Consider the following 26332-nt stretch of genomic DNA (forward strand, 5'->3'; position numbering starts at 1 on the left):
CTTGATTATTTACATATTATTCATTATATTTATAAATATTATAAATATAAAATAATATTTTGTAATTTTGAATATATATATATATATATATATATATATATAATTGTATATTATATTGAATGTATATACAATATAATTGTCTTTTTGATTATTGAAATAATTTGATAGACCCTCTTATTTAATTTTTGTAAATATAAATTTGTATTGATGCAAATAAAAAAATTTACATTAATCAAGAATTAATTACATTTGTTAATTGCAATGTCCCTTGTTTAAAAAGTTAATAACAATTAAAAAGTTAATGAATGTTATACATATATAGATATAATGTTCAATTTTACTATTATTAATCACTTTTAATGAATTTATTATAATTTCTGTAAGTGATCATTGCGTTAAAGTTATGGCATCATTTTGATATATGTACTATTAAATGTATTACACTGAGAAAAAAATATAGTTAATTTTAATAAATATTTAGTTCAATACTGCCAACTAAACATTTACTTACAGTAAATAAATATTTGTTCAATAAAAAAAATGATTGTTAAATCAAATTAACATTTCTTGTCATCAAATATCATCTCGTATCAAATAAATATATCTTTAATAAATATTTACTTGGCAGTATTCAACTAAATATAATATTTATTAAAAATGACTATATTTTTTTCAGTGTATGAATATTATAATCAATGGAAGCTAATCTTATTATATATAACTTACTTTTCAATTATATTTTTAAATATTTACGAATAAGTATGATTCATGATTGATTTGTGACTGTTTATGATGAATTTAACATCTCATCAAAGCTGAATACGCATCATCTTTGTCAAGCGCTGTAGAAAATATGCGCATACGATAGTATGAGACTTTTCTGGTGCGACACACATACTGTTGCATTTGATTGAAAATGGTACAGATGTAAATAGTGCTCGTGGAATTTTATTTATATCTTTGCCAATGACATGAATGTCGTACTAATACATATGTCTAATCGCAAATCGTCGTCAAGTGGAAACTGGTTACTTACAAACAGAACATGAATATGCTGCAACGCGCAACTGCGATAATTTTTAACGACGCACTAGGAATTTCAAATTAACATATTATTTTATATTTTATGTAATAATTCATATATATCTCGTTTATTTAATGTTAACATTATGTTAATCTTAATCTTGAATTTGAATTAATCACTCATTAAATAAATCTTTGAAAATATTCATGCTTTATATATATATATATATATATATATATATATATATATTGATATTACAAAATTATACATAAGAGATAACTTTTTTCTATATTCCCTGCATTTTTTCGTCCAAAAGATTTGATTATGAGAAGAGGGTTCCACGGGTCGATAAGAAGTAAAGAGTTTACTGTTTCTGATAAGGGCTTTAGATAACTACTCAAAATTTCGTGAATCAACTCATTGAGAAGACAAAAATAATATTCATAATTCTTTATCTGTGTTGAAAATGGCAGAATCTTTTAAACATATGATTTAACGTAACTTTTTAATTAGTTATGTTTCTAAAGAAAGGGGAAGTCGAGTGGAAAAAAATATATATATTTTTTTTACAAAAGTCTACATAAAAATTTTAATTTGTCAAAGAAATATATTAAAGTAAATAGAGTACGAAGTATATTTATAAAATAAAAAATTAATGAATAAAATTTCATATGTTTCCCATACATTTTTTTCTGTACAAATTTTTTGTTAATAGTAACCATAATTAAAAAATAAATTAAGTTATAAATTAAGTTAAAAGTTTTTCTTTAATGCATGAAATTTTATATTTTATTTAGAATAAATCTTTATTAGCTGTACGAATCGCAAACAGCTATCCTATAACTTCTACCATCACTTAAAAAAGACAATTGTTAAAAAATTATTTTTCAAAAAAATTGCATAAAATAGCTGAAGAAATAAATTTCTTTAAAAGTTTTCCTTCGCTATATAATGAGGTGCAAAAAAGGTACCCAGTCGAGTTCTCTAAAACTCAAGGTAAAAAGGACAATTAGTAATTTAAATTTCGCTCATTAATGTGTGATTTGTGTACAACTTACGCTGTGCTATTAAACGAACGGAACTGACCGCCGCAGATGCATTTATTCAAATGTGCGTTATAGTGCATGGTCTAATTAATGGGCCTAATTAACAAATAAAACTCTTCGCGTTAATGCACCTAAAATAATAATATGAATCAATGGCAAACAAATCATTTTTGTATTGTAAGCAGATGTTCCCGGAACAAAAAAATGTTTTTGAACAACGAGACTGATTATTAATTTGCATTTAAAAAATTTCTAAGTGATTCTGATAAACAAACATTAAAGATGTTCAATATCGATTTTAACCATTTATACCAAACGTTTTCTGCGTTTAATTACATTTTGATTGATTAAAACCAATCATCAATCAACTCAATATTAAGTGCCCGCGTCGAACAAATATGTGGTTCTATACGACACATGAGATCGCGATAAAACATTAATTAACAAAGATAGTAGCACGCGACACTTGACGCGGAGTCATACATGCGCACGTCAGCAACATCTTGTGAATGTGAGAACATGTCGACGATGTCTGATGCTGCAATGCGATGTATAAAATACTACGTCAATTAGATTAATCACGCATGTAATTATCATTTAGAATGCACACGCGTGTGCATTCTAAATTTTATATGAATTAAGCTAGCACAAACGCATCCGACAATGAATCATTACCGAGCAATCATTTTCTTTAAACATTTGGCCGAGTAAACGTCATCAAGCTGCCTAAGACAGGAATATATATGATAATAAGGTATTTAACCAGAGAGAGAGAGAGAGAGAGAGAGAGAGAGAGAGAGAGAGAGAGAGAGAGAGAGAGAGAGAGAGGTGTACATTCGTTTCCATATAATATTTGATTTATAAAAGAGAGAATTCTTAGAATGCGCAAGTTACGGATTATTTCGGTCGCTGATATAATTATATTTTTTATTTGTTATTTGGAGATTATATTACACTTGAAATATTTAAATTCGTAATTTTTAATGTGCGCAAGATTGTGTGTACGTAACTTATACACTCAAATACACACTTAGAATGAAAACGATTAGTAATATTTTACGAAAATAGTATCAAGTTATAAACATTATTAAAATGTATTAAAATAAAATTTTAATTACTTTTGAATACTTCGATCGAAGTATTCAGAATTACAAGTACTTTTCTGTTCGTATCTTGATAATTATCTCGATGACATTCAAAATGATCGCACATACATATTCGGAATACGCAATAAGAGATGCGAAAGGTTGAATACATATTACATATGGTGTGCCTAAATCACTTACAAGCTAAATCAATAGTCATTAGCGAATTTGTTTGCACATTACTCAATGGCTGTGACTTCTTTTGCCCGCTTGCTCATTTCAGAAACTAGGATCGACTGTCCGCTTTCACAAATCCTTGAATTTTTGACACATATATTGGAAATATTTTTTAAGTACCGGCATTGTTCGTATGTCTTTTATTTAAGATAAAGTAATAAAATAATAATCAACAAGTTGTCATTACGTCGGAAAATTCCCAATTAGCATGGCTTTCTTATTCTACAAACACTTCATATTTACTCCTAGAATTATCTTTTTTTCCATTTTTCATTCCTTTGGTCAAAATTAATCAAAGAAAAATGAACTGAAGAAAACTAATTGATAGACAAGACTTTAAAAAGGGACTATAGGAGATACTTAAGGAAAACTTCGAATAATGTTCTATGTATTAAAAATTTTATTATAATTGATTTATGATTTTTAGTATAGTACTTTAATATTATATTTAACTTTAAAATTAAAATTTATGTTAAAATCTACTTAAAAATTGAACAAATAAAAATATAAACAATATCATAAATTAATAGAATATTCATATAACTATATTTAATAATTAATTCTTGAGCCAATTATTATGTGCAAATGATATATATTTGCGCATAAATTATTCACTTAGACAGTTAATTTAATCGGTTTGATAGTAACATAAGATTTATGGAATATAAAATTAAATAATACCGGTGCAATAGCATGAGCGTTAAAAATTTCAGAACATTGATTTGCCCCAAGTAACTTTTTAAAGTTGTAGATTGAATGAGAACTATAGGTATATTTACGATGCGATAAGAATAGAAATTAATTCAGTTATTTGCTTACGCTGATGCAATTCATATGGAAATTTAATGATGTTGTAAAAAGTTTCAATAACTGCTCCATTGGAATTGCTTGCCATTAATGTTAGCTGCGTGCGGCAAAAGAAAAGTATTATAAACATTTTCGTGAATGAAAAATACGTTTATATTCGCGATATTACCGTAAATAAGTAGAAATTGCAGCGCGAATGTTGTCTAGAAGAACAGTGTGGCTACTGTATGTAGCAAATAGATAATAAGCAGAAGCATTTTCGCTAATGCACCGAGTATACAAGAATCTTGGCATCCGTTAGTTACTACAAGATAAAGATTTCTTCATGTTTTCACCATCGCGACCACGCAAGTATCACAGACATCAATAACGCGCATGATCTACCATTTCAATTTATAGCTATTTATTGCTTTATGAGTTTCTCTCATTAGAAAATTGGAATCATTATTTATTGGGTCGAAGAATATTATTGGCTTAAAACATCTATGTAATCTCTTTTTGTTCTTGTAAAACTATTATTTTCTTATAAATCGTAACTCAAATGTTTCGTCGTCCCATGCTTCGCACTCATCGTTATTTATGAAATTTTAAATTCTATGGTTTTTGCAACGGGATTGATTGTCGCGTTTGATAACACATTACGCAGTTTTAAAAAGTATAATTTCATACATCAGAGTTATAAAACTTAGGAATTTAACTTGATATTAAATATTCTGCAAATATAATCGCCGGATAGCGTGACATTCACGAACAGTCTCTATATTTGGTCCATCGCGCCGACGGGTGAGCTGATTCTATTACAGATTAGAGTGCGATGGTGGATGATATCTACAATCGTGTACGATTCGATGATCGTTATCACCCATAAGATACGCATTACATCGTGATTTCCACGGTGTGGTAAAAACTGGTAAAAATTGCAAACCCTATTATCCGGATCCTCTAGCAAGAGCATTGTTGTCGGGTCGGGTAGACACAACCCAGTATACACAACCCTGCAATCTTGCAACATCCATCTTGGTACCTTTTGACGTTGATCAAAAAGGCCGGAAGGCTGATAACTTTCGATAACTTAATTTTTGGACAATAAATTTTCTAGAAATTACAATGCACTTTTGTTGCAAGATATGATCAGATGTTAGTTACTAATATGATTTTATTTCGACTTCGTATAAGTTTTTTTATAATAAGATCTATAAAATTTGTGAGACTGGCAATATATTTTTTATGTTGCATATTTTATTTCATTATTTTCCTTCATCCTACAGTTATAATGCATCAAATAAACGGTAATAAATTACATGCGATAATATCTAATGAATTTCTAAAATAATAGAGTACAGTTATCAGAAAGATAATTCTATTTACTTCATAATTAAGCAAAATTGCATATTTTAATAATACAATAATCTGTACAAAAAAATATATATGGCGAAAGAATTAGAAGTGAAAAATTCATTAATTCTTCATTGTATCCTGCTACAATTTTTGAATTTTGTATGTATTGTAAAACGTGTAATATATTATGCGCGCGATTTTTAGATGCATATGTAAAAAAGAGCGAACTTGGTTGTCATATTATTCACAACTTCTTCTAGAACAATTTTATTTTTAAAAACGTATCAATTGTTCAAAGGCTGTCGTAATCTTCGGACCGACTTATAGCATAGCAATATAAGTACAAGTGAGTCAACAGTTCAAAAAACATATAATGCTCACAATTAGTCTCATGAAAAATATCAATTTTTGTAAATTCTCAGCTTTCAATTATTTATATATAAATTTCATTTTACTATTTTTTTGCTATCAGCAATTATTTTTCGAAGTTTTCTCTTAGTCTTATCGTATGTTGTAATAAAGTACTACAACACATATTTTAATATTTTTCTGTAAAATAAGTATTGTAATAAAGGTATGAATAAACTTGCAAATCCAAAAGAATATAAATAAGAAAATAATCTACGACTCCGATATATGCACGTGACATTCATGATACGCGTATGAAAAAAATTCCATTCTCCAATTGTCTTTAATATTGCAGCGAGAAATCTCATTACTATGAAGAATCAAGTTTAATTTAGATAAGTTGCTATAGAATATACATATATGTATGTATTCGAAACGATGCACTCGGTGTCCTCGTATAGCATTATACATATAACGCGAATTACATCAAATATACCAGTGTTGAGGAATCTTTATTAGATGTTCGTGGTTTACAGAGAATCAAGGAGCTACGTATCTCATTGAGATATTCGAAGAATGCCGAGTAGATCTTTGGTTTTCGAAACAGATACAAACGATGCGGATGTGTAAGAAACCGGACCTACACTACACACGCTACTATGAGCGCAATGAATTCGAAAAAAATTATCTTTAAAATGATTTACTCATTTATAGAAGCGCGAACACCCGATATATGACATCGACGATCACAATGACGTTTCGATTCACAGAGAAATGCACGTGAGGGATTATTGTAATAAGATCTTTAAAATATCTCGGCAAACAGATTTTACTGTCCTACTTTTATATTCTGTAAGTAGGTACTGATTGAAGGGATGCCTATCAATTATGTATCTGTAAAAAAAAGTCTGTGAAAAAAATAATTTTATAATAGATCAAGATATTAGAATCATATTGAGTTTACTAATTTACTTATTGAGTAAACGACCACTGTTCCATTTAACGTAATTTTATACAAATACATATATGTACTTGCACTGTAGGACATGTCAAAAGATATTTGTAATAATTATTTGAAGTGGCTCTCTCACAAACACATGCACGCACGTACGCACGCACGCACACAACACATATTTTGAGTTTCATGACACACGTTTCTTATTTCTAATATAGGATAAACTCATTCTTTGTTTATCGAACAAAATTAAATGACTACTGTGTCTAATTGCATCATGTAAAATGTTCTGACGGCCAAATATTTTGAAATAAATATTATATATATTCGTAAATATATATATATATATATATATATATAATTAATATTTCTAGATTTGTGACATTTTTATATTGCAATTCAAATATTGTAGGATATTGTTTAGTATAAGATATATGAGAAAGATAAATTATAAATTCTTTATATTTTTTGAAATATTTTTTTTTCAGATTAACTATCCTAGTGTTTCTATGATTGTTTAAGATGCAAATTAAATTATATTTAAATTTATAGGCTAAATTTATAAGTTAAATTAACAATAAGAATAATAATGTAAAGAAGAATGGGTAAAATTACTAAAGTTTAGCCTAAACGATGAAATCTTTCTTATAGATGTCTTCTTGCATTTTTTGATGTGCTGAATCATTTGTAAATGTTTATTTCAAACTGATCAGATGGAAACATATTAAAAAAGTAACACATTAAAAGTAGTATTTTCAAAATTTGATCTTTGCAATTTTCAATATTTTTCTATTAGTTTAGCTTGAAATCAGCACATTAAAAAATACGAAAGAAACATACATAAGAATGATTCTGTTGTTTAAATTACACATCTTATTCAATGTCTTGGTCAATGAACAAAACTGAGCAATTTTTGTTTTCAACTTTTCATCACAATCATATTATAAATAAATAAATATCTACGGAAATAATTTTCTTGAATCTGCAACATTGAAATATGAAGATTTTGTATGTTGATATCTGTCAATATTACTGCTTCATTCATCTAATACCTCGTCTAAAAGCTAGACAGATATTGATCGTGGCAGTTATTTTCACATTTTTAGCCGCTCATCCCGTGAGAGAGACCATTCTCTTCTAAAATAGAAGAACGCTTTCGCTCATGTGGATCAAGGTATCAGTAGACAGTAGAGGAGGCGGCATCGAGAAAGCGTCGTCGAAATGGTAGGGGACGAACAAGCGAGACGGAAAGAATAGCCGAATGAGCGCGACGAGGGAAGAATGAGCTTGGAAAAGCGCAAGAGAGCCGGCGCGGCGTGCTCGATAGACAGGAAGAGGAGAGTGTTATTATGAGAAGGCGAGAACACGGTGGCGTCCAATGTCGGTGCAACGAAGATGCCGTGTCAGAACGGAGCAACAGAGTGCGACGTTTCAGGCCTTCGTACTACCAGGAGAACATGCATTGTAGACACGTCGCAGACGAAGGGCATTCTGTCGCTCTTGGCAAGTGGGAAAAAGATGAGAGAAGACGACGAGGAAAGAACGAAAGTATCGGAAAGAGAGGATGACCTGAGGAAAGTGGGAGACGTAGACAAAAAAGAAAGAGAGGGGGGAGAGAGAGAGCGAGAGAGAGAGAGAGAGAGAGAGAGAGAGAGAGAGAGAGAGCGAAGGAAGCTCACTGACACGGTCACGGACGTGAGGCAACGACGGAGAACAGCATCTGGGCGCAACAGGTTGCCTTGATGCTTATTCCGACAAGGGATGCGATCTGGAGAAACTTGACGATGATGCCATGATATACGCGAATGTGAAATAATACGAATAATACGAATCTGAAATTGTGGTTCTGGAATACAGGATAATCCAAGGAAGCGATGAGAAAAATCATAATTCCTATTTTATTTTGCAAGATGAATTCTGACAGAATAGAGATGATTCTTCTCGATTATATTGAATTAATTTTGCAATTTTTGTATCTTAATTAGAATGTTATATGTTTCGCATCGTTATTGAGAATAAATCTTTGAACATATTTTTATTTTGTTATTGTTTCTTTTTTCTTTCTTTTCTTTTTTGATAACTTCCTTTTCTTTACTTTGAAATATTTTATTATAATATGTATCACATCAAAAACTAGATTTGTTAAACTACCTAACAAATATTTTTATATGCGATAATACAATATGCATTGCAGCAATCGATTTCTTGAATTAAAAAAAAAAAAACAAATTTTGTTTTAAATTGTCCAATTTCGAGTTACGTTTCAATAGATGTACTTAGATATACAAAATTCTCATAAGTCCCAGTAATTAATTTAATGGTGATATATTGCTAAGAATGCAAATTATTAACATTTCATTTTAAACCAAAGATAAAAGTTATACGACAAAAACGAGTATATATTAGTGGGAATTACTTTGTCAGTCGGATCCTTTTCAGACTTGCTAAACATATATAATCGTAAAGATCATACGGCTTACCGGTATGTTCACAGTCACGAGTAATTTATGTTTCTGCGCGTTTGCCGACGATGACCAACAATAAAATTTTTGCCGATCGATTTTTCTGGTAAGTTAACAACATAAAACCTGCGGTACCAATTCACTACGGTTCACTCGCGCCATACGATCCGCTCAATAGATGTGGTTAAACACTTCTACAAACGAACTATACCGATGATTGGGGTATACACAAAAGTACCATGAAGAGTCAGATACCATGTTTTTTTCTTCCCGGTCGTATATTATTATTGTGCTTTTCGCGGGCAATTTCATCCGCAAAGGACCAAAGAGTCCGCTAATTTCGTCCTGCTCGATTTTGCGCATCACGATCGTACTTAGCCTGATGAATGATCCTCATTGATTGCAAGTTATTATGTCCGTCAATGAGAAAAGGCTCGCAGTGTATAACTCTTATTGTATTCTCAAGAACAAATATATCTTATAATAACGACTGGTTGTGAATATGAGAGCGAGGTAGATCTGTATGAAAGTAATCTATTACATTGACAACGCAAACTTAACGGATTACTCGTACTTCCGAAGACTTACGTACATATGCGCATATAGGTGCCAATTTAACCGCCGTTAAACACTTTCTCATTAAATCGCGATCGGAAAAAGCGACTGCTTTTCCAATATAAAAAGACTCGGTTTTTTTCGTCTCCATTGAGAGTTTTGTTTTTTAATTATCTATAACATTGCCTGTCCGTCATATGAGAGTTATACGCGCAGTTTCCTCTCACATCTTTCCTTTTCTTATATCTTTCCATATGTGCGTGATGCGCACGAGCGCAGAAGGGTTATCCTCCCTCTCATCCTTATCATTTCTATCATGATATTTTATCGATTACGGTCGCTCTCTTACGATATAACCGGTACTTTTTTTTCTCTCCGCTTTGAAGCCTCTTCTTATGTGAGGATGAACGGAGAAGAAAAGAAATTGCGCACGCTTTCCTTGCTTGGCCTTTCTCTCTTGTTCCTCATTTACTCGACCTCTTCTTTTCAATCTCTTCTGTTTCTTTTGTCGAAATACTTGGGTCCATAGATTTCGTAATTATCGTGAGCAAATGCTTCGAGGAATCATATCTTTGTGTTCTAGAATATTGATATTCACATATAATTGCTGAATGCAAATTATTATTACGCTCAATATTATTAGCGGAAAAGACAATGTTTATAATAATCTTCATGAAATAGTTAATGAGACATTTTCCGCTCGTCGATCACTAAGAATATTATAGGTTTTCGGATTGATTGCGATAGTCTACTCTTAGAAGAATAATTTTACACTCGTGATAATACTTTGTGCGGCAGTACCGCATAGAAAAACAGCTCGCTATGACTTCAAATACGAAATCAATTATAAAATACCATGTAAGGCCCTCTCTATTAAATGGCATTCCACTGGTCGAATCAAGTTTGTCACGGATGAGGAATGATACAATTACTTCGAGTATTCATCCGATCAAAATTCTGAGAATAAATTAACATTCTTTACTCCTTATAAAAAATAAATACGATTAAAAATAAAAAATTGCATAGTAATGATTATATTATATCCACATAATAATTATTAATATCTAATTTATGGTAAGTATTATTAATTTGTATCTTGTTCAACAAAGATCGATATACAAATCTTATTCAACGAAGAGCGATACAGTCGATTACTATTTAGCATATAATTATAATTTCAGAAGTCTTTAATTTTTTATCAATTTATATTTAATTCTCACAAAAATCAAGACTTTAATTTCTGATTCACGAAACGCAATTGTAAATCATATTTTATTTGAATAATGTCTTAGTTTATTAAGATTTTTTTACAAACTACATACTAATCGAATATTAATTAATACACAGCACCTTTTTAAAATAAAAGTTTAATTCAAATAAGTTATATTTGTAATAAATGTCATTACTTTTATAATTAATTTGTATTTAATTAATTTAATGATTGATTATATGTTTTTCTTAATTTTTTTGTAATAAATTCGTTTTTTATATGTGTATGCAAACTATACATAGATAAAATCCTAATTAATTGCTATTTTATTCATGTACATAAATTTAGACAAATGAGAATTGCAGTGTATTATTTCATAAAAAATGTACATTAAGTATGTCCCACCCGCCAATTTCAACAGCCTATATTAATTCGTAAATAATAAAATGTCAAACGAATTTATGCAAGTAATCTTGTTGCTGAAATCACTTAATGGCTTATCTGTCATCAGGTAAAAGCGTGAATAATTCCTATAGAAGCATATAATATATGTACAGGAATTTAACAAAATCAATTTTTTAATTAAAAACTGCATAGCAAATCGGATAAAATAGCGGTAAATTAAACTTAAACTTAATTAAACTTAAAATTATTCTTTTCATATAAATAAATAAATATCCGAGAAGGACAAAAATTTGGGTATGCACACTGAGAGAAATGATTTTGTTATAGGAAATTAAGGGAAAGCAAATGTAATATTTGTTTAAAAAATGATCTATTTGTTACGATTGCAAATTAATTCGTCAATGTAACAAATAATCAATAGTATCGTTAACAAATAAGAGATTCATATATATATATATATATATATATATATATATAAAAGTTGTAGACGCAGGTCTCAAATCGTAAGAAATTGATCAATTCTAGTCAAGTATTCTCCCTATATTAGACTGTGCTTGGTCGGTTTTCTACAACTTAAGACTCCACGATCATCTACGAATTCTATGTAAACGAGCTTAAAATCTATCCAAAAGATGAGTTAGATTCTATACATTTTGCTTCGATTATTAATAATTGGTTGGAATAGCAGACTAGCAGCAACTATCACAACAAAATTTATTGTCATTTACCGTATTTACCGATCACCGATTAAAGGTACTGGTGACTCGTTAAATTAACAAAATCCTTTCTCTCTGTGCAATACATTCGTACTATTTATGAACGCTGGCGCAAAATTATTTTTAATGAGTGTAAAGTTTTATACTAATTGAAAATATAGTTGTTTCATTAATTATCTTTTTAGCACAAAATGAGCAAAATTAACAAACTCCTATCTTAATCAATTAAATAACTCGCAGGATTGTAATTGATTCAAATTTAATTTGAATAATGTGAGAGCGTACGTCATGATATATCTTCTGTAATCGAGAAATGCACGAGTTATAGTTGAAATTATTTTTTACAGCGCAACCCTCTCGCGTGCGATAATCTCATTTATAGAAACAGAAACGTCTAGCAATAAACAAAACCATAATACTTTTAAGTATTTTGAAATAGTGGAACAGTGCCTGGTATTTAACCAAACGCGAGGGCTGCTCTGGAGTATTAACTTATGGAACAGAAATAACAGCTTTCTCTCCCTCTCCCCTTTCGCAGAGAAACTAAAATAAGCCAGGAAATGCAGGATTGTCTGCAACATATGTGGCCGGGTATACCTGATAGAGTGCTTTTCGCGTTGGAAATTTCTATAGGCGAATATACAGTGCGAGATTAGAGAACACGCGTATTTATTTGGCCAACATCGCAAATTATTTATTCGGCATAAGCCTATAACCTTTTGTTTCGCAATAATGGAAGTAAATTTCTCGAGTTTGAAATTCAAGAAAGATATCAGAATGTTGATAAATTATTTTATTTTTTTATACGTATTGGAATCGTGCAAATAACGAACTTTGTAATATTACTACATCGGCATGAAGATACTTGTTAAGAGGATACGCCTTTTAACATGCAATAAACAAAGTAATAAACAAATTAAGTGCAGCTAATATATGATTCGAAGAAGACATTTCATTAGAACCTATAACTTGCATGGAAAAGTTTGAAAAAATTGAAAAAGCAAATAAATGATAAAGCAGCCAACAAAATAAATTAATAAATAGATGAAACGAAAAACATTTCTTTGCCATTTGTTTATGTAAATGTACGTAAATAAATGAAATAAATAAAGCAATAAATAAGCGAAGCACAAAACTGATTCCTTATATTTTCATAAAATACAAAATGTAATTTTATTCGAAAACAAGTGCAATGCTAAATCTCGCACCGTTTGCAAGTGTAAAAATCATTTGCGCTGGTTAAATTTTAAATTTTGATAAGTTACACGCGTATTCCATGTACAGACTCGGAAGAATGTATACATAGAACCAAAGGAATTAACATAACCCATTGTCCTATCGAGCTAGTTGAGATGCTAGAAAGATGGCATCTATATATATATATATATATATATATATATATATATATATATATATAAAAGCTTGTTACTTGCTAGTAATCCTTTTTAACTACTGCAAGTGAAGTGCTGTTATAATCGTAAATTGAAAGCAAAGACACTATATGTATACATTTCCATGACTCACGTAAATATTATTACATGTAATAATTCATGTTGTAACATAATTTAATTAGAGTTTCCGTGATGTTTAAGTCACTATTAAATATTATAACAGGAAAGCATTGTCTGATAGCTTAACACGAAATAGATAGAGAAAATAAATAAAACGAAAAATAAATAATAAATGCACTTCTCAGGCAATACAATAAATGTTTATATTATACATATGCAAAGAAGTAAAATAAAAGAAAGAGAAAATAGATATATTATATAATCGTAGTAGATATTATGGTAACAGTAAAAGTTATGATTGCTATACTATTAGATCACAATATTATGCGGGCAGTTATTATAAAATATCATTAAAATTATCATTAAAAATAATTATTCTAATCTGTTAGAAAACAAATAAAATAAGCAATATATAATAAATAATAAGCTAACTAAAAGTGTTCGAATCTTTGATAAATGTCAGTCATGAGGAGACACATATGTCGTCAATCTGCCCTTCGTGTCTCTCTCAGGACTCACGAGACCATCTCCTGTTTCTCAACATGTGCAAATTGTGCTTGTTGGAATAAACGTTTGCTGGCGAGCAGAGATGAAAACTTTTCTGAAACGGAATTTTCACACGGCTAATGATCAAACCATGTGAGAAAGTACGCATTCAAATTGTGACGAGAATTTCATGAATCATTTTGCGAATGAGGGTGCAAACGCGGATATACGTATTCGTGTATATGTATGTATATACCAGTTACATATCAATATCAGTTCTTGATAATATTGCTATATCTTTAAGTGATCTCGATTTGCCTCAAAGAGTGAGGTAAATTAGAAAAGAAGTTAAAAGGGCTGTGAATTATATTAACATAATTCTTCATTATTTCAAATAAACATTCTCTATACAACATAATTATTAATTACGTGTTATAGCTTTAACAGGAACGGCGTGATAGAAAGCAAGCAAGAACCACCTCACTCTTTAATTAAAACTCCCTTTAAATGGTTTCGTAATTGGGTACTTCCGTGCGCTTCATAAAAACAGGCTAAACGAAAATCGATTCCCAGCCTAAGAGAAAGAAAGATAGGGAGACAGAGAGAATAAGAAAGAGAGAGAGAGAGAGAGAGAGAGAGAGAGAGAGAGAGAGAGAATTGAGAATTGAGAGACTTGAATTGAAGAAAAAGAAAACCAAGACGAACATTTAGTGTTCTTTATACCTACACGGTGATTGAAGAATGCGTTCAAAAATTGCAGATGTGAAAAAACGGAGTATAATGAATTTGATGAATGAAATGAAAACTAACAGAGACGAAAACAGAATTTTTTAATAACTAACCACGTACTCCTGACGTTCGTCATGCCTGCTGAGAATGAGCCTTGAGACGTATGTGCAGAAATCAGAAAATTCCTTTTCGCGCACTGTTGAGAAAGGAGCCGAAGGAGCGATAACGCGCACCACCTCCACGAACGGGAGTCGGCCACTGACTGAACGTGACTCCGATTCTCTGTGGAACCGGGAGGAGGCTGCGTCGGCCGGTCATGGACCACAGGCCTACGGCCTTCCGATACTGAGGTACGGCAAATTTTGCTTTTGTCCCCTTATCTCACCACGCGCGGTTTCGTATCTCGTTAAATTTTTGACTGATGAATCCATGACATATTAAAATCTCTGCCCTTCAAATTAAATTAAAATATATGGTTACTGTTATTTTTAAAAAACCTCTATAAACCTATCGCAGATTTAGAATTTATAATAATCACGATTATGTAATATAAATGTTTTAATGCTTATAGTTACCATAGCAATTTTTATTATCACAAAGAAAAAAGATTTACATAAAGTATACGAACGATAATGTGACTTTAATATATAAATATGCGTATGAATGAATTATACGACATTGATTTCACATGAATGAAAAAGACAATGGTAATCTCTATCTTTTTATTTTTTAATAATAGGATTTGATAAGAGCAAATAAGTCGTTTTATTCGAATATACGCATGTATCATTTCTGAGATTAAAATTAGATAAAACAAACATAATAACGCGCTGAAATTAATATATATTTAAATATCAAATTAATTGCATAATTAATCTTTTTGCTCTATGAAAAATAATAAATAATAAAAAATAATAAAAATAATAAAAAATAATAAAAAATAGAGTATAATAAATAATAGAGTATAATAGAGAATAATAAAAAATAGAGTATCAATTATTGTAATTTTTATTAAACTAAATTTAATTGAAACGTTACTTTTAATTTTTTATTTTTGTACTGCTGACATAATACAAATAAAGAATAAAATAAAATGTATCTATATTACTTCTTCTTCAAAAGTTGTTTATTCTGATATTTTACATAACTTGAAAAGAAAATTATTTTTTATGAGATGCGTAAAATGTATCTTTTACACGTTATTTTATGCACGAGCATAATGAACGCTAACGTAACATAGCCAAACGACTTTTTAGATTCTAATATAAACCGTTTAGTAACGCACATTTATAAGGAAAGATTGAAATTTTGTGATTTTTTTAAAATTCATTTATTCATTCATTTATTTATTTAAACGATGGACGTCTTAATGAAGAATGAGTTGAAGGAATAAGTGATTTGTGAGCGATGGACCGATGCGCAATGACATATAGAAACGACAAATGAATAAAGTAAAACGCGTTTTATAACTCAAATAGTAAGTGGCGTTACTTCTCGTATAACAAATACACATGAATATCACATTAATAAAGTCAGATTGATACGAAACAAAATTTATGTCAATGTTTTATATCTGTATATAACATAATTGTTGAAACAAATTATTTTTTATTGCTGTGTTAAATACATTTGCTTTTTTTCCATGTATAGTGCCGTGTAATTACCACCAAATAAATTAGACTGCACTTTATAGGATGATATTACCGGAGTTTCGAACAATTTTAAGACGGCAGTAGTGAAATTTACAGTATAAGATCAAGTATATATACATATATATATATATATATACACGTAAACTTGCACATTTCACATTAAATTATTACAACAATTGCAAAAGTAACTGACTGAGAACAGAATATACTGGCTATTTTGAATAAAACGACTTTGAATTGCATATTATTTAATGAGAATCATCTTTCAGGTACTTTATCCATGTGAGTTCCAATATATTAAAGTGCACTATTTATCAAACAATTTTTATTAGATAATATGTTATAAAATATATGACTACCTATACATATGTTATACAATAATAGTAAAAATATACTTTATTTCAACTGGACAGGAGCAATATAAAAAATTGATTGTCTAATTAAAATAATTTAAGTACCACATTTATCTTATCGATTTACTAGAAATAAAAAAATGTTATTCATTATATATAACTTACCTTGAAAGACGATAGCACATGATGAACAGCTTTTCCGTTCTATCCACAGGATGCCAAGAGTTCTTATTTCAACACAACGCTAGTTCTGTTTCTTGTGACTGTAGAGCGAGACCTAAAGACCGTACGACACGGAAGCCGGTCCTCACGAAAGAATGCGCGCGTACAACTCACGGGAGAAAACTAACCGAAAGAAGCGCGGAACTTGGAGAGAGAACCGACCCCTGATATGAGCTGCTTTCGGTTGGTGTGGGTGTGAAGAAGAGAGACTAACGAAGAATGATGATATGAAGGAAAGAGAAAAGGGAGGAGAAGAGAAAGAGAAAAGAAGAAAAAAAATGAAAATATAGAGGGGATGAGTAGGACTGGTAAAAGACGACGCGACGGGGTGGTCGAGAATGGAATGGTTGAGAGAGAGAGAAGGGGGAAGGGGGAAGGAGGAGGGAGGGAGGGAGGATGGAGAGAGAGAGAGAGAGAGAGAGAGAGAGAGAGAATGGTGGGGACTCATTCATACTCCAACGCCCCCGCAAATTACGAGCACTAACTCTGGCACTCGTCTATATTCGAAAAGCTACCAATGCCGCTTGATTAACAAATTTATCGTTCTTCGCTCTTCTTTAAAAGCATTGCCAAGGTGAAGTATGTAAAGAAACTTTGAGGAAAATCCCGGGAGAAAATCTCGGAAATTATATTTTCGCTTACTCTCTTTTTTTTTTAACACATATATCAGAATTCATAAAAAATATTGAAATTCTTATATAAAAAGAAGAAACTTTAGACAACCATCAAAACTTCTATACAAACTTTTATACAAACGCGATTTTATATAAAATTTTACAGATTATCTAATTCTTCTCTTTTAAGAATTTTTTAATTAATCTTTTCAATTAAACGTATTGTTCTTGAAAGTGTTTCTTAAAACTGCAATAATTTTTAATTTATAAGTAAATAAAATTTTAGAAATAATTAATTTTTGAAGAATTAATTATTAAGAAGTATTAAATTGTAAATTATATCAAATAATAGCTGCGGTATATATTTGCAGTAAATACATTTTACTTAAAATTAGTTTAATGATAATAATAACGTCTTAATATGTCATCTTGATAAAATAATTTTCATACTAAAGTAAGAAATAACATTTTATTAACATTAATATTATATTTGTGTCTAATTAAAATATTTAGTTTTAATTTTTACTTTAAGAACACGCATTATATTGACACTTGACATATTGTAATGGTAACTATATACGTTAACCATATAATATCGAAAAATGAAATGGCTGAGGAAAATATCACGATTGTCGTCTATCGGACTATTACGCTATCCCATGCACGAATGAGAGTCGAATTATTCGAACTCGTTTATCATAGTTATCGGTTGAAAATCGCATCTGCGATAGACGCTCATACATTAACGGCCTTTTGTTAATTAACGCATCTGGCCGTCGAGCGAACAATGCGCGTCAAACTGCAGTGGCTATTGAATTTCGGCGATTCGGGTAATCCGTTCTGCTCCGAATCCGTCCGTCTGTCCGTCCGTCCGTCCGATACATGCCAACCTGGGTAATCATGCGTTCACGTTTTATTAATCGGCATACCATTTTGTTAATTACGTGGCATTATGCAGCGGCGAAGTGCCGAGCGGAATGCCGAGTGACGCAGCTGGTCCGCCGAAAAGCATGTTGAACATTACATCCGTGGGATGATGTGTGATACGTTCGTCCAATACCACCTGTTATAACTCTTGAAATTATGAAATTCTGAACTATATCCAATCCAATGTTTGAAACTTGCCACGTGTTCAACCGTACCTTCCGGGTACGACGCAGCCATAATTTCAACTTGTTGACGATGTAGCAACGAATTGTAATTAAAGCCGCACGCATTATACGTGATCATGACTGTATATTCGGGCTGTAATATTGATAGAAAATTTCATATATGAGAGAATTTATAAATAAAAAGTTATTAATTTGTGACGTTAAGTTATAATTTTAATAACAGATTTATTAATATAATTTTATAATTATTAAAACAAAAACTTATTGTCATAACTCCATTATGTCCTTAATATTTATTCTCCAAAACCACTCTTCAATTTCATTTCTACAATAGTTCTTTAGACATTAGTGTCGTATGTATATGTATATATAGTTAGATACTTAGAACAAAGAATAATTTTCAAGAACGATATTTTATAAAGACATTTATTTTTAGACTTGGTACAGAACAAATACTTTTTGTCAGTGTATCTGTAACGTTAAAAAATTATAAATCTATTTCCTATGTAAACGTGTATATGCCAATAGTAAAAAATATAATTAATAAAATAAAATGTAAGATGTGTTTCATCTCATAATTCAATAATTATATAGGTAAATTTGTAAGCTAAGATAAAAACTTTTATCATTATTTTTAAAGCTACTTTTAGCATCATAAACTTTCGGAATTTTTTAATTTCAAGAAATCTTAACATTTACAGTTGCAGCGGTTTTTGAAGACGAGACACGTGTTCTATGTGGTAAAAGAAAGGTGGGCGTCAAAGGAAACAGCCAGTGACCTCGAGAAGTGTCCATCATATTTAGGACACCCGATAGACGATAAGTATGCTCCAGGATGCAAGCTGATAGAAACTGTGCGCGTGCGATTCATCTTTATTGAGTCATATTATTCATTCACATTTTCCTTTTAATTTACTTATTCAGAAAATTATCTATGGAATAATTTTGTCATATAATGTTGTATCATATAGTATAATGCAGATGCAGAATGCAGAAAAAGAAGAGAAAGTATAACCAAAGTATAACTGATTCAAATATATAAAAATATTTTAAATTCAAAGAATTGTATACAGATTTTTTTTCATTATTAATATTATATTTACGTATGTATAGTAAATTCAATAATATACTGAATAAAAATGGAGCTTTCTTTTATTAATATTAAATTAAACTATTTTCAATTTTCAAATATTTTTTCAATTGTTTTGTATAGCTTACAGCATCTTCACTCGGAAATGGGTTCTTATACGATAGGAATGCGTAGGAGACGTTTATCTCAACTATCGTTCTATCTACTTTTGACAAAGCTGATTAAGCATTTTTAGCAGTGTGATGTGTTGAAATAATTAGGTCATTAGATAAGATTTTATATTTTTGTAACAGCAATCGCAATGATTTCGCGGCACAGGATGATACGAACGGAAAAACGGATGAACAGCGTCGATTAAAAAAAATCAGTTGGCGCTGATATAAGTTACCAAACGATGACAGAACTTGCGTAGTGGTTACGTTACTGCGATAATATTACTGAGTATCCGGTGATGTGACATCGCATACAATTTTACGAACTGCATACGGTGAGGCGTGAAAAACAATAAAAATGGCATATTCTTATAACGTAGAAGAAGCACTTCCCAGCGACATTCCCAGCGTGAAGCACGATATCCAACGTGCGAAGCTATTTCTTCAGAAACACAGCACGGAATCGGGTGACAGTTTGTAAGCGCATCACTCAATTTTCTCCGATAAAAACTAAAACTATATACAATTGTATTCTCTTTGAGACGTACTTTTATTTTTAATATTTTTCACATATTTATTGTATAATTATGTTTTTTACGGGAAAAAATTTAATGATGTGAAAAAGTTTAGCTTGAGTGTGATAAAAACAATTGTATTGCATTAATTTTGAAATATGAATCTTAACATTTTGTAATAATATATATTTTTTTAATGTTATAAAAGTTGAAATATTAAATAAAACTTAAATAAAATTAAATAAAAATAAAGGAACTATTATAGGAGAATGAATACTGAGCCACAAGTAAATAAATTATTATTAATTTACTTGTGACAATTATTTTTATTAGATATGACCATTTAATCGAGCTTTTGGCAAAAATATTGGCTGAACGGCCACCAAACATTGTTGATATTTTTGAAGAATACAGTAGAAAATTGAAAGAGGAGAGATTTAAAATTAAGAAGGATTATCTTCGAGATTTATATATACCACCCGTGCAATACGACGATGCCAAAAAGCTCTTTAAACTTTTTCAGGTATGATTCGACATTAACAAACAGATAACGAAATCACGAAATACTCCAAATTTTCTTCAGATAAATAACGTACATTCGAGGCAAACTATAATTTTTGTTTTACCTTATCTTTCAATCTTCTCGCAATCGCGGTAGGATGTAAAGCAGATTAACAAAGACGAACAGGAGAGAATAGAGGAGAACGAGCAAAACGATAAGAAAAAGAAACTTCCCAACCTGTTGGATCTTTTATTTTACTTTGAGCAGACGGATATAGGATTGCCCCGACATGAAATAGTGTCGCTTAATTTATCGATTTGGAAATTTGCCTCGACAATGCCGTTTGAAAATATTAGGTATTCGAGATTTATATAACTTGCAGTGTATTTTATATATATATATATATTCCAAAACTATGTTATATACTCTTGTATGTTTATTTAATAAATGTATCTTTTTCTTATTAATTGGTATCTTAGATTTTGGGGTAAAATACTTGGAAAACCTAAAAACTATTATATATTGGAAGCTGAACTTCAACCAGATGAACTTGCCCGAAGGTTAGAGGTAAAATACTAGTATTAAAATACAATTAAATTCTTACATAATTTTTGTATTGCACAGCGCAAAAGACAATGTATAGCGATTCAATCTGTTCTCTAAGTAAACATGGTATTACATAAAATATTTGACATTATGAATGAGGTTGAAAAAATTGATTACGCTACATACTATACATCTATTCATTAATTCTCATCGTATACTCTTTATCATATATATATATATATCATATACACTACCATATAAGATTAAAAACATAAATTAAAAAAAGTACTTATAATAAAATCCTGCTATATGAGTTTTTCTTGAACAAATATAATTATTATACGAATTGTATAATTATTATACGATCTTGAAATTTTCTAATAATATTTACTTTACAAATAGCAAGAAAAACATGAAATACAATCTAAAGGAGAAGAGGAGGAAGTCGAAGCAACAAAACTCACAGAGGAAGAAACAGGGGAAGTCGAAGCAACAAAACTCACAGAGGAAGAAACAGGGGAAGTCGAAGCAATAAAACTCACAGAGGAAGAAACAGGGGAAGTCGAAGCAACAAAACTCACAGAGGAAGAAACGGAGGAAGTCGAAGCAACAAAACTCACAGAAGAAGAAACCGCGATAATTCAAAAAGAAGCCATGGAGGAAATTGACGAAACAGATTTACATAAGGATAAAGAAGAAAAGTCCTTGGAGCTTATTTTTCCACCGTTACCTGTTAATCCGTGGACACCATTGCCGGAAATACCGATCGAGAGAATCGGAAGCGGCCTCAATAGAAAAGTGTGCATTTACAAACTCTTAATTAACGGAATGTCAAAGATACTTAAATTAATATCTACTTGGCCAGCGTCACGTCGCACATTTCATTTATGTATAATTTCTCGCTACCTCGTGGTAAGCTAAACCGTATTTAGGTGTATTTTGTATGCAACACGCCTGGAGTGGACGAGTGGATCGAACTTCCAACGGTTACACCGCAGCAGATAGTAATTGCACGACAGATTGTTCGATACTGTACGGGAAACTTGGAAACACCGGTACGTGATGCCTTTTAATGAAGGAGACTTCAGGTTAGAGCGACGTTTGTAAATATGAATACATCCATATAACGCATCTTTAACGTTAATCCACATACTTTATGTTGTTCATAATATCTAGTGATATGCATGACGATAGCAAAGTTTCAGTATACAATACATAATAATAATAAATGAATAGGAACGGGCGAAAGAATACACTAGAGTGTAAATTTTTATATTATCTGTACTATAAGAAATTTCTGTTGACTTTCTTTTAAAATTTCCGTTGACTTTCTCTTTCTGTTGAATTTCTTGTAAACTTTCAAAAATGTTACAAGTTTTTATCCAACAAAAATGTGCTATAAAAAACACAATAACACTTTGCGGTAAAATATATGCAAATCTCTGCGCATGCGCGGCGCGCAGTTTTATAAATTCGCAACAAATTTTTATTGCAAATTTACAAATATTGTGAAATCACAGGAAAACGTTACGTGATTTGTAAATTTACTGCACATATTTTTATTGTAAGAATATTATAAATTCAAATATTTCTACAATGTATGATATATACAATAATTATGTGAAATAATAGTTTTTTGACAATCAAATTAAAGTAAAGGAAAGCAGTTATTAAAATCAAACAACAAACAAATTTTGAACTATAATAAAATCATTTTAATCGTTCCCTGCAGTCAATCGACTTATTCCTTGAATTTATCACATTGTTTTCTTCTTCCAAGACAGATTCACAGTTTTCCACCGTTTCCTGGTACCGAAAAAAATTATCTTCGTGCACAAATTGCCAGGATTACTGCTACCACTCATGTTTCGCCAATTGGCTTTTTCATATTCAATGGAGAAAAGGATGAAGACGAGGATGAAGAAGCAGAAGAAGAAAGAAAAAAAAGTAATATAATATATAACAAACTTCTAATTCTTATTATAGATTATCTTTTTTAGTAAACGATAGAAAGGTACGCAAGTTACAATAAAATTATTAGTTATACATAACCCTATATATTATTTAAAAGCGGTATCATTTACGCAGGGAATGAAAATGACTATAGCTACTTGTCACTGTTGAAGAAAATGTATCAAATTTAACATAAACCATATTTATAAATCATATTTAACAATATGTCGTAAACGGTTAATTTTAATTTTTAAATTTAAATTTTTGAATTAATTTAACACAAAATAAATATGTTCGAAGGTTACACAAATATTATGTAAGAGAATAAATACAATAAAAGTAATATTCCCACAGTTTGTAAACAAATCGTGGAAGTATTTTTTTTCAAAAAATTAATATTTATAATATGTTAAATTAACACGTATTTTATTCATTTGTCTTAGAATTTACATTGTAAAACACATTTTATATTACTTGTTCACTTACTTATAAATTGTGTCATTTTGACACTAAGAAACGTTAAATATTAATTTCATACAAAATCTTTAAATAACATAATCACATTATGTTAAATTAACACCCGAATATATATTAGGTGTTGGAATTAATTCGTAGCGTTTTTAATGAAAGAATGTTATTTATTTCACATGAGCATTAAAAAATACATTAATGAAAGTACTTCCCATCACTTGTAAAACGCTACGAATTAATTCCAACACCTAATAATATTAAAAAATTCAACACAAACTGTTAATATAAAACATAAGTGGACCATTTCTAACACAAATACACAATTTTTTTTACTGTGTAACGCCATTATACTTTTCTTACCGTTACTCTATATTATAAAGATTTGGTAATGACGAATCGTTTTAATGACTTTAACAGTAACATCAGAGTTGAAAGTCACTCGATCGTTACTTGTAAGATAAGTCACTAGTTATTTAAATTAACTCGACATTTGTAACTCGTTACTTTTAGTCTTTACTTAATTTTAACGAGATAACTTATTCATTACAAATTACTTTTTTCAGTAAGTAAATGCATAATGTGATGCAAGTTACTTTTCAAAGTGACTTTCTCAACTTTGACGCAATCTCAACGATTAGTTAGTTGTCATTATAGTCATAAAAAATTATGACATCATTATCAAATTATTATTATAAAAAGTAACAAAAAAAAGTAACTGAATAGTAATTCTTCCATTCTCTGCATTTACATATCTAATCTACATACACAGAAAACGAGTTATTAGAAAACATGAATTATGATCCACTGCCGATCAAGGATCTTGTAGATCCCTCCATGTCAAATTGGTGTCATCATAGTCCATATATTCTTAAGCAAGGACGTATTGTCTGGTGGAATCCCCAGGAGGAAAATATTGTCAACGTTAGTTGATTAGATTAAATATTTTAGTTCTCACTGTAAAATTATCTTTTGTTGCGGAATTACTTGCGGAAGTACTTCATCAAGTTGTTTAATAAGAAGCTATAATTATATAGAAAGTATTTGAAGAAGAAGAAAAAGAAGAAGAAGAAAAAGAAGAAGAAGAAAAAGAAACAGATGAAGTAAAGATGATGGTGGAAGAGATCGGACCACCCCTCTTAACTCCTTTATCTGAAGATGCTGTTATTGACTCCGTGATACCATGGACTGTTAGACAGTCGTCATATATACAACCAGATGTTACAGCTTTAATTAGGTCGAATATCTGGCCTGGAGCATTCGCATTCGCGGTAGGAAAGTAAATGTTATACACTTATTTTTTTCGGTATTAATATTTAAATTATTAATATATATAGATTATTTCAAAAATCAACTATTAATACATTTATAAAGTAATGTTATATAAATTTTTGCAGTCAAAAAGTAGAATATTTTGTCATAACATCGTCAAATTTAATTTAATTTAACAAAACGATTTTAAATTTATTTCATATTTCACATACATAACTTATCGTCCATTATTAAATAACCATTTCACTTTATCACGAATATGTTTGCGGCTTATGATAACATAAAAAATTATGTTGAACTATCAGTTACATTACATAAGAAATTATGTGTGAAATTACACTAAAATGATTTTAAAAGTGATGTCATTTCACAGACGTTTTGCTACTATGTATATCGGCTGGGGCCACAAATACAATGCGTATAATTATAATCCTTCTCATATGCCACCTGTTCAAGATCAGTACAAAATTGGACCAGAAATTATAGAAATTTGTGATCCTACTGTGAAAGAAGAAGAAGTATTTCGATTAATGCATTTGCCACCAACAGGTAATTGATAAAAAAATATATAGCTTAATTTTTAAAATAATTTAAAAATAAGAAATCAAATATACGATATATATATATATACACGTATATTTGATTTCTTATTTTTAAAATTTCTTATTTTAAAAATTGAGCTCTCTCTCTCTCTCTCTCTCTCTCTCTCTCTCTCTCTCTCTATATATATATATATATATATATATATATATATATATATATAATATGATAAATGTATACGCATTAATTTTTTTATTTTTGCAAAAATAATATTTTCCTGTAAAAAACAAAATATTAGCTGAAGAGATGGATGAGGAAGAAGAAGAGGAAGAAGAAGAAGAAGAAGAGGAAGAAGAAAAAGAAGGAGAAGAAGAAGAAGAAGAAGAGAAGGAAGAAAAAGAAGTAGAAGAGGAAGAATAAAAAGAAA

General features: G+C 30.0%; 2 protein-coding genes and 1 long non-coding RNA gene across 6 annotated transcripts in view; 2 read left to right on the forward strand and 1 right to left on the reverse strand.

Moving 5' to 3' along the window:
- Positions 1 to 17222, reverse strand: part of Ppn (proteoglycan-like sulfated glycoprotein papilin) — an 84400-nt gene extending 67178 nt beyond the window's left edge. For 2 of the 4 annotated variants that reach the window (XM_087408379.1, XM_087408381.1), the window contains exon 1: positions 15028 to 15065. In XM_087408379.1, coding sequence (XP_087264505.1) covers positions 15028 to 15050 — 23 coding nt within the window. In that variant the 5' untranslated portion in view covers positions 15051 to 15065. Of the gene's footprint in view, positions 1 to 15027; positions 15195 to 17084 lie in introns of those variants that run through there. The other 2 variants (XM_087408380.1, XM_011064033.2) reach the window with 2 other exon arrangements.
- LOC147908651 (uncharacterized) lies at positions 15062 to 17265 on the forward strand. The gene is made up of 2 exons (XR_015545825.1): positions 15062 to 15264; positions 17134 to 17265. It is a non-coding gene; the product is annotated as an uncharacterized LOC147908651 (long non-coding RNA).
- Positions 17266 to 19934: 2669 nt separating this feature from the next.
- Rsph4a (Radial spoke head protein 4a) lies at positions 19935 to 26325 on the forward strand. Its single transcript, XM_087408593.1, has 11 exons — positions 19935 to 20586; positions 20958 to 21147; positions 21283 to 21482; positions 21606 to 21693; positions 22075 to 22470; positions 22605 to 22727; positions 23457 to 23618; positions 24856 to 25017; positions 25131 to 25372; positions 25739 to 25914; positions 26204 to 26325. Exons 1-11 carry the CDS (start codon positions 20468 to 20470, stop codon positions 26323 to 26325), a joined length of 1980 nt encoding a protein of 659 aa, XP_087264719.1. The 5' UTR covers positions 19935 to 20467.
- The last annotated feature ends 7 nt before the right edge of the window (positions 26326 to 26332 follow it).

This window comes from Acromyrmex echinatior, chromosome 8, assembly GCF_024713525.1.
Source record: "Acromyrmex echinatior isolate Ae372 chromosome 8, ASM2471352v2, whole genome shotgun sequence".
In the NCBI taxonomy this organism is placed as follows: domain Eukaryota; kingdom Metazoa; phylum Arthropoda; class Insecta; order Hymenoptera; family Formicidae; genus Acromyrmex; species Acromyrmex echinatior.

Bases quoted from the DNA above. Each gene is read 5' to 3' on its own strand.
- Rsph4a (XM_087408593.1), top strand. From the start codon at position 20,468: ATGGCATATTCTTATAACGTAGAAGAAGCACTTCCCAGCGACATTCCC. The intron at 21,483-21,605 runs GTATTCGAGATT...TTGGTATCTTAG, and splicing joins ATGCCGTTTGAAAATATTAG to ATTTTGGGGTAAAATACTTG. The intron at 25,915-26,203 runs GTAATTGATAAA...ACAAAATATTAG, and splicing joins AATGCATTTGCCACCAACAG to CTGAAGAGATGGATGAGGAA.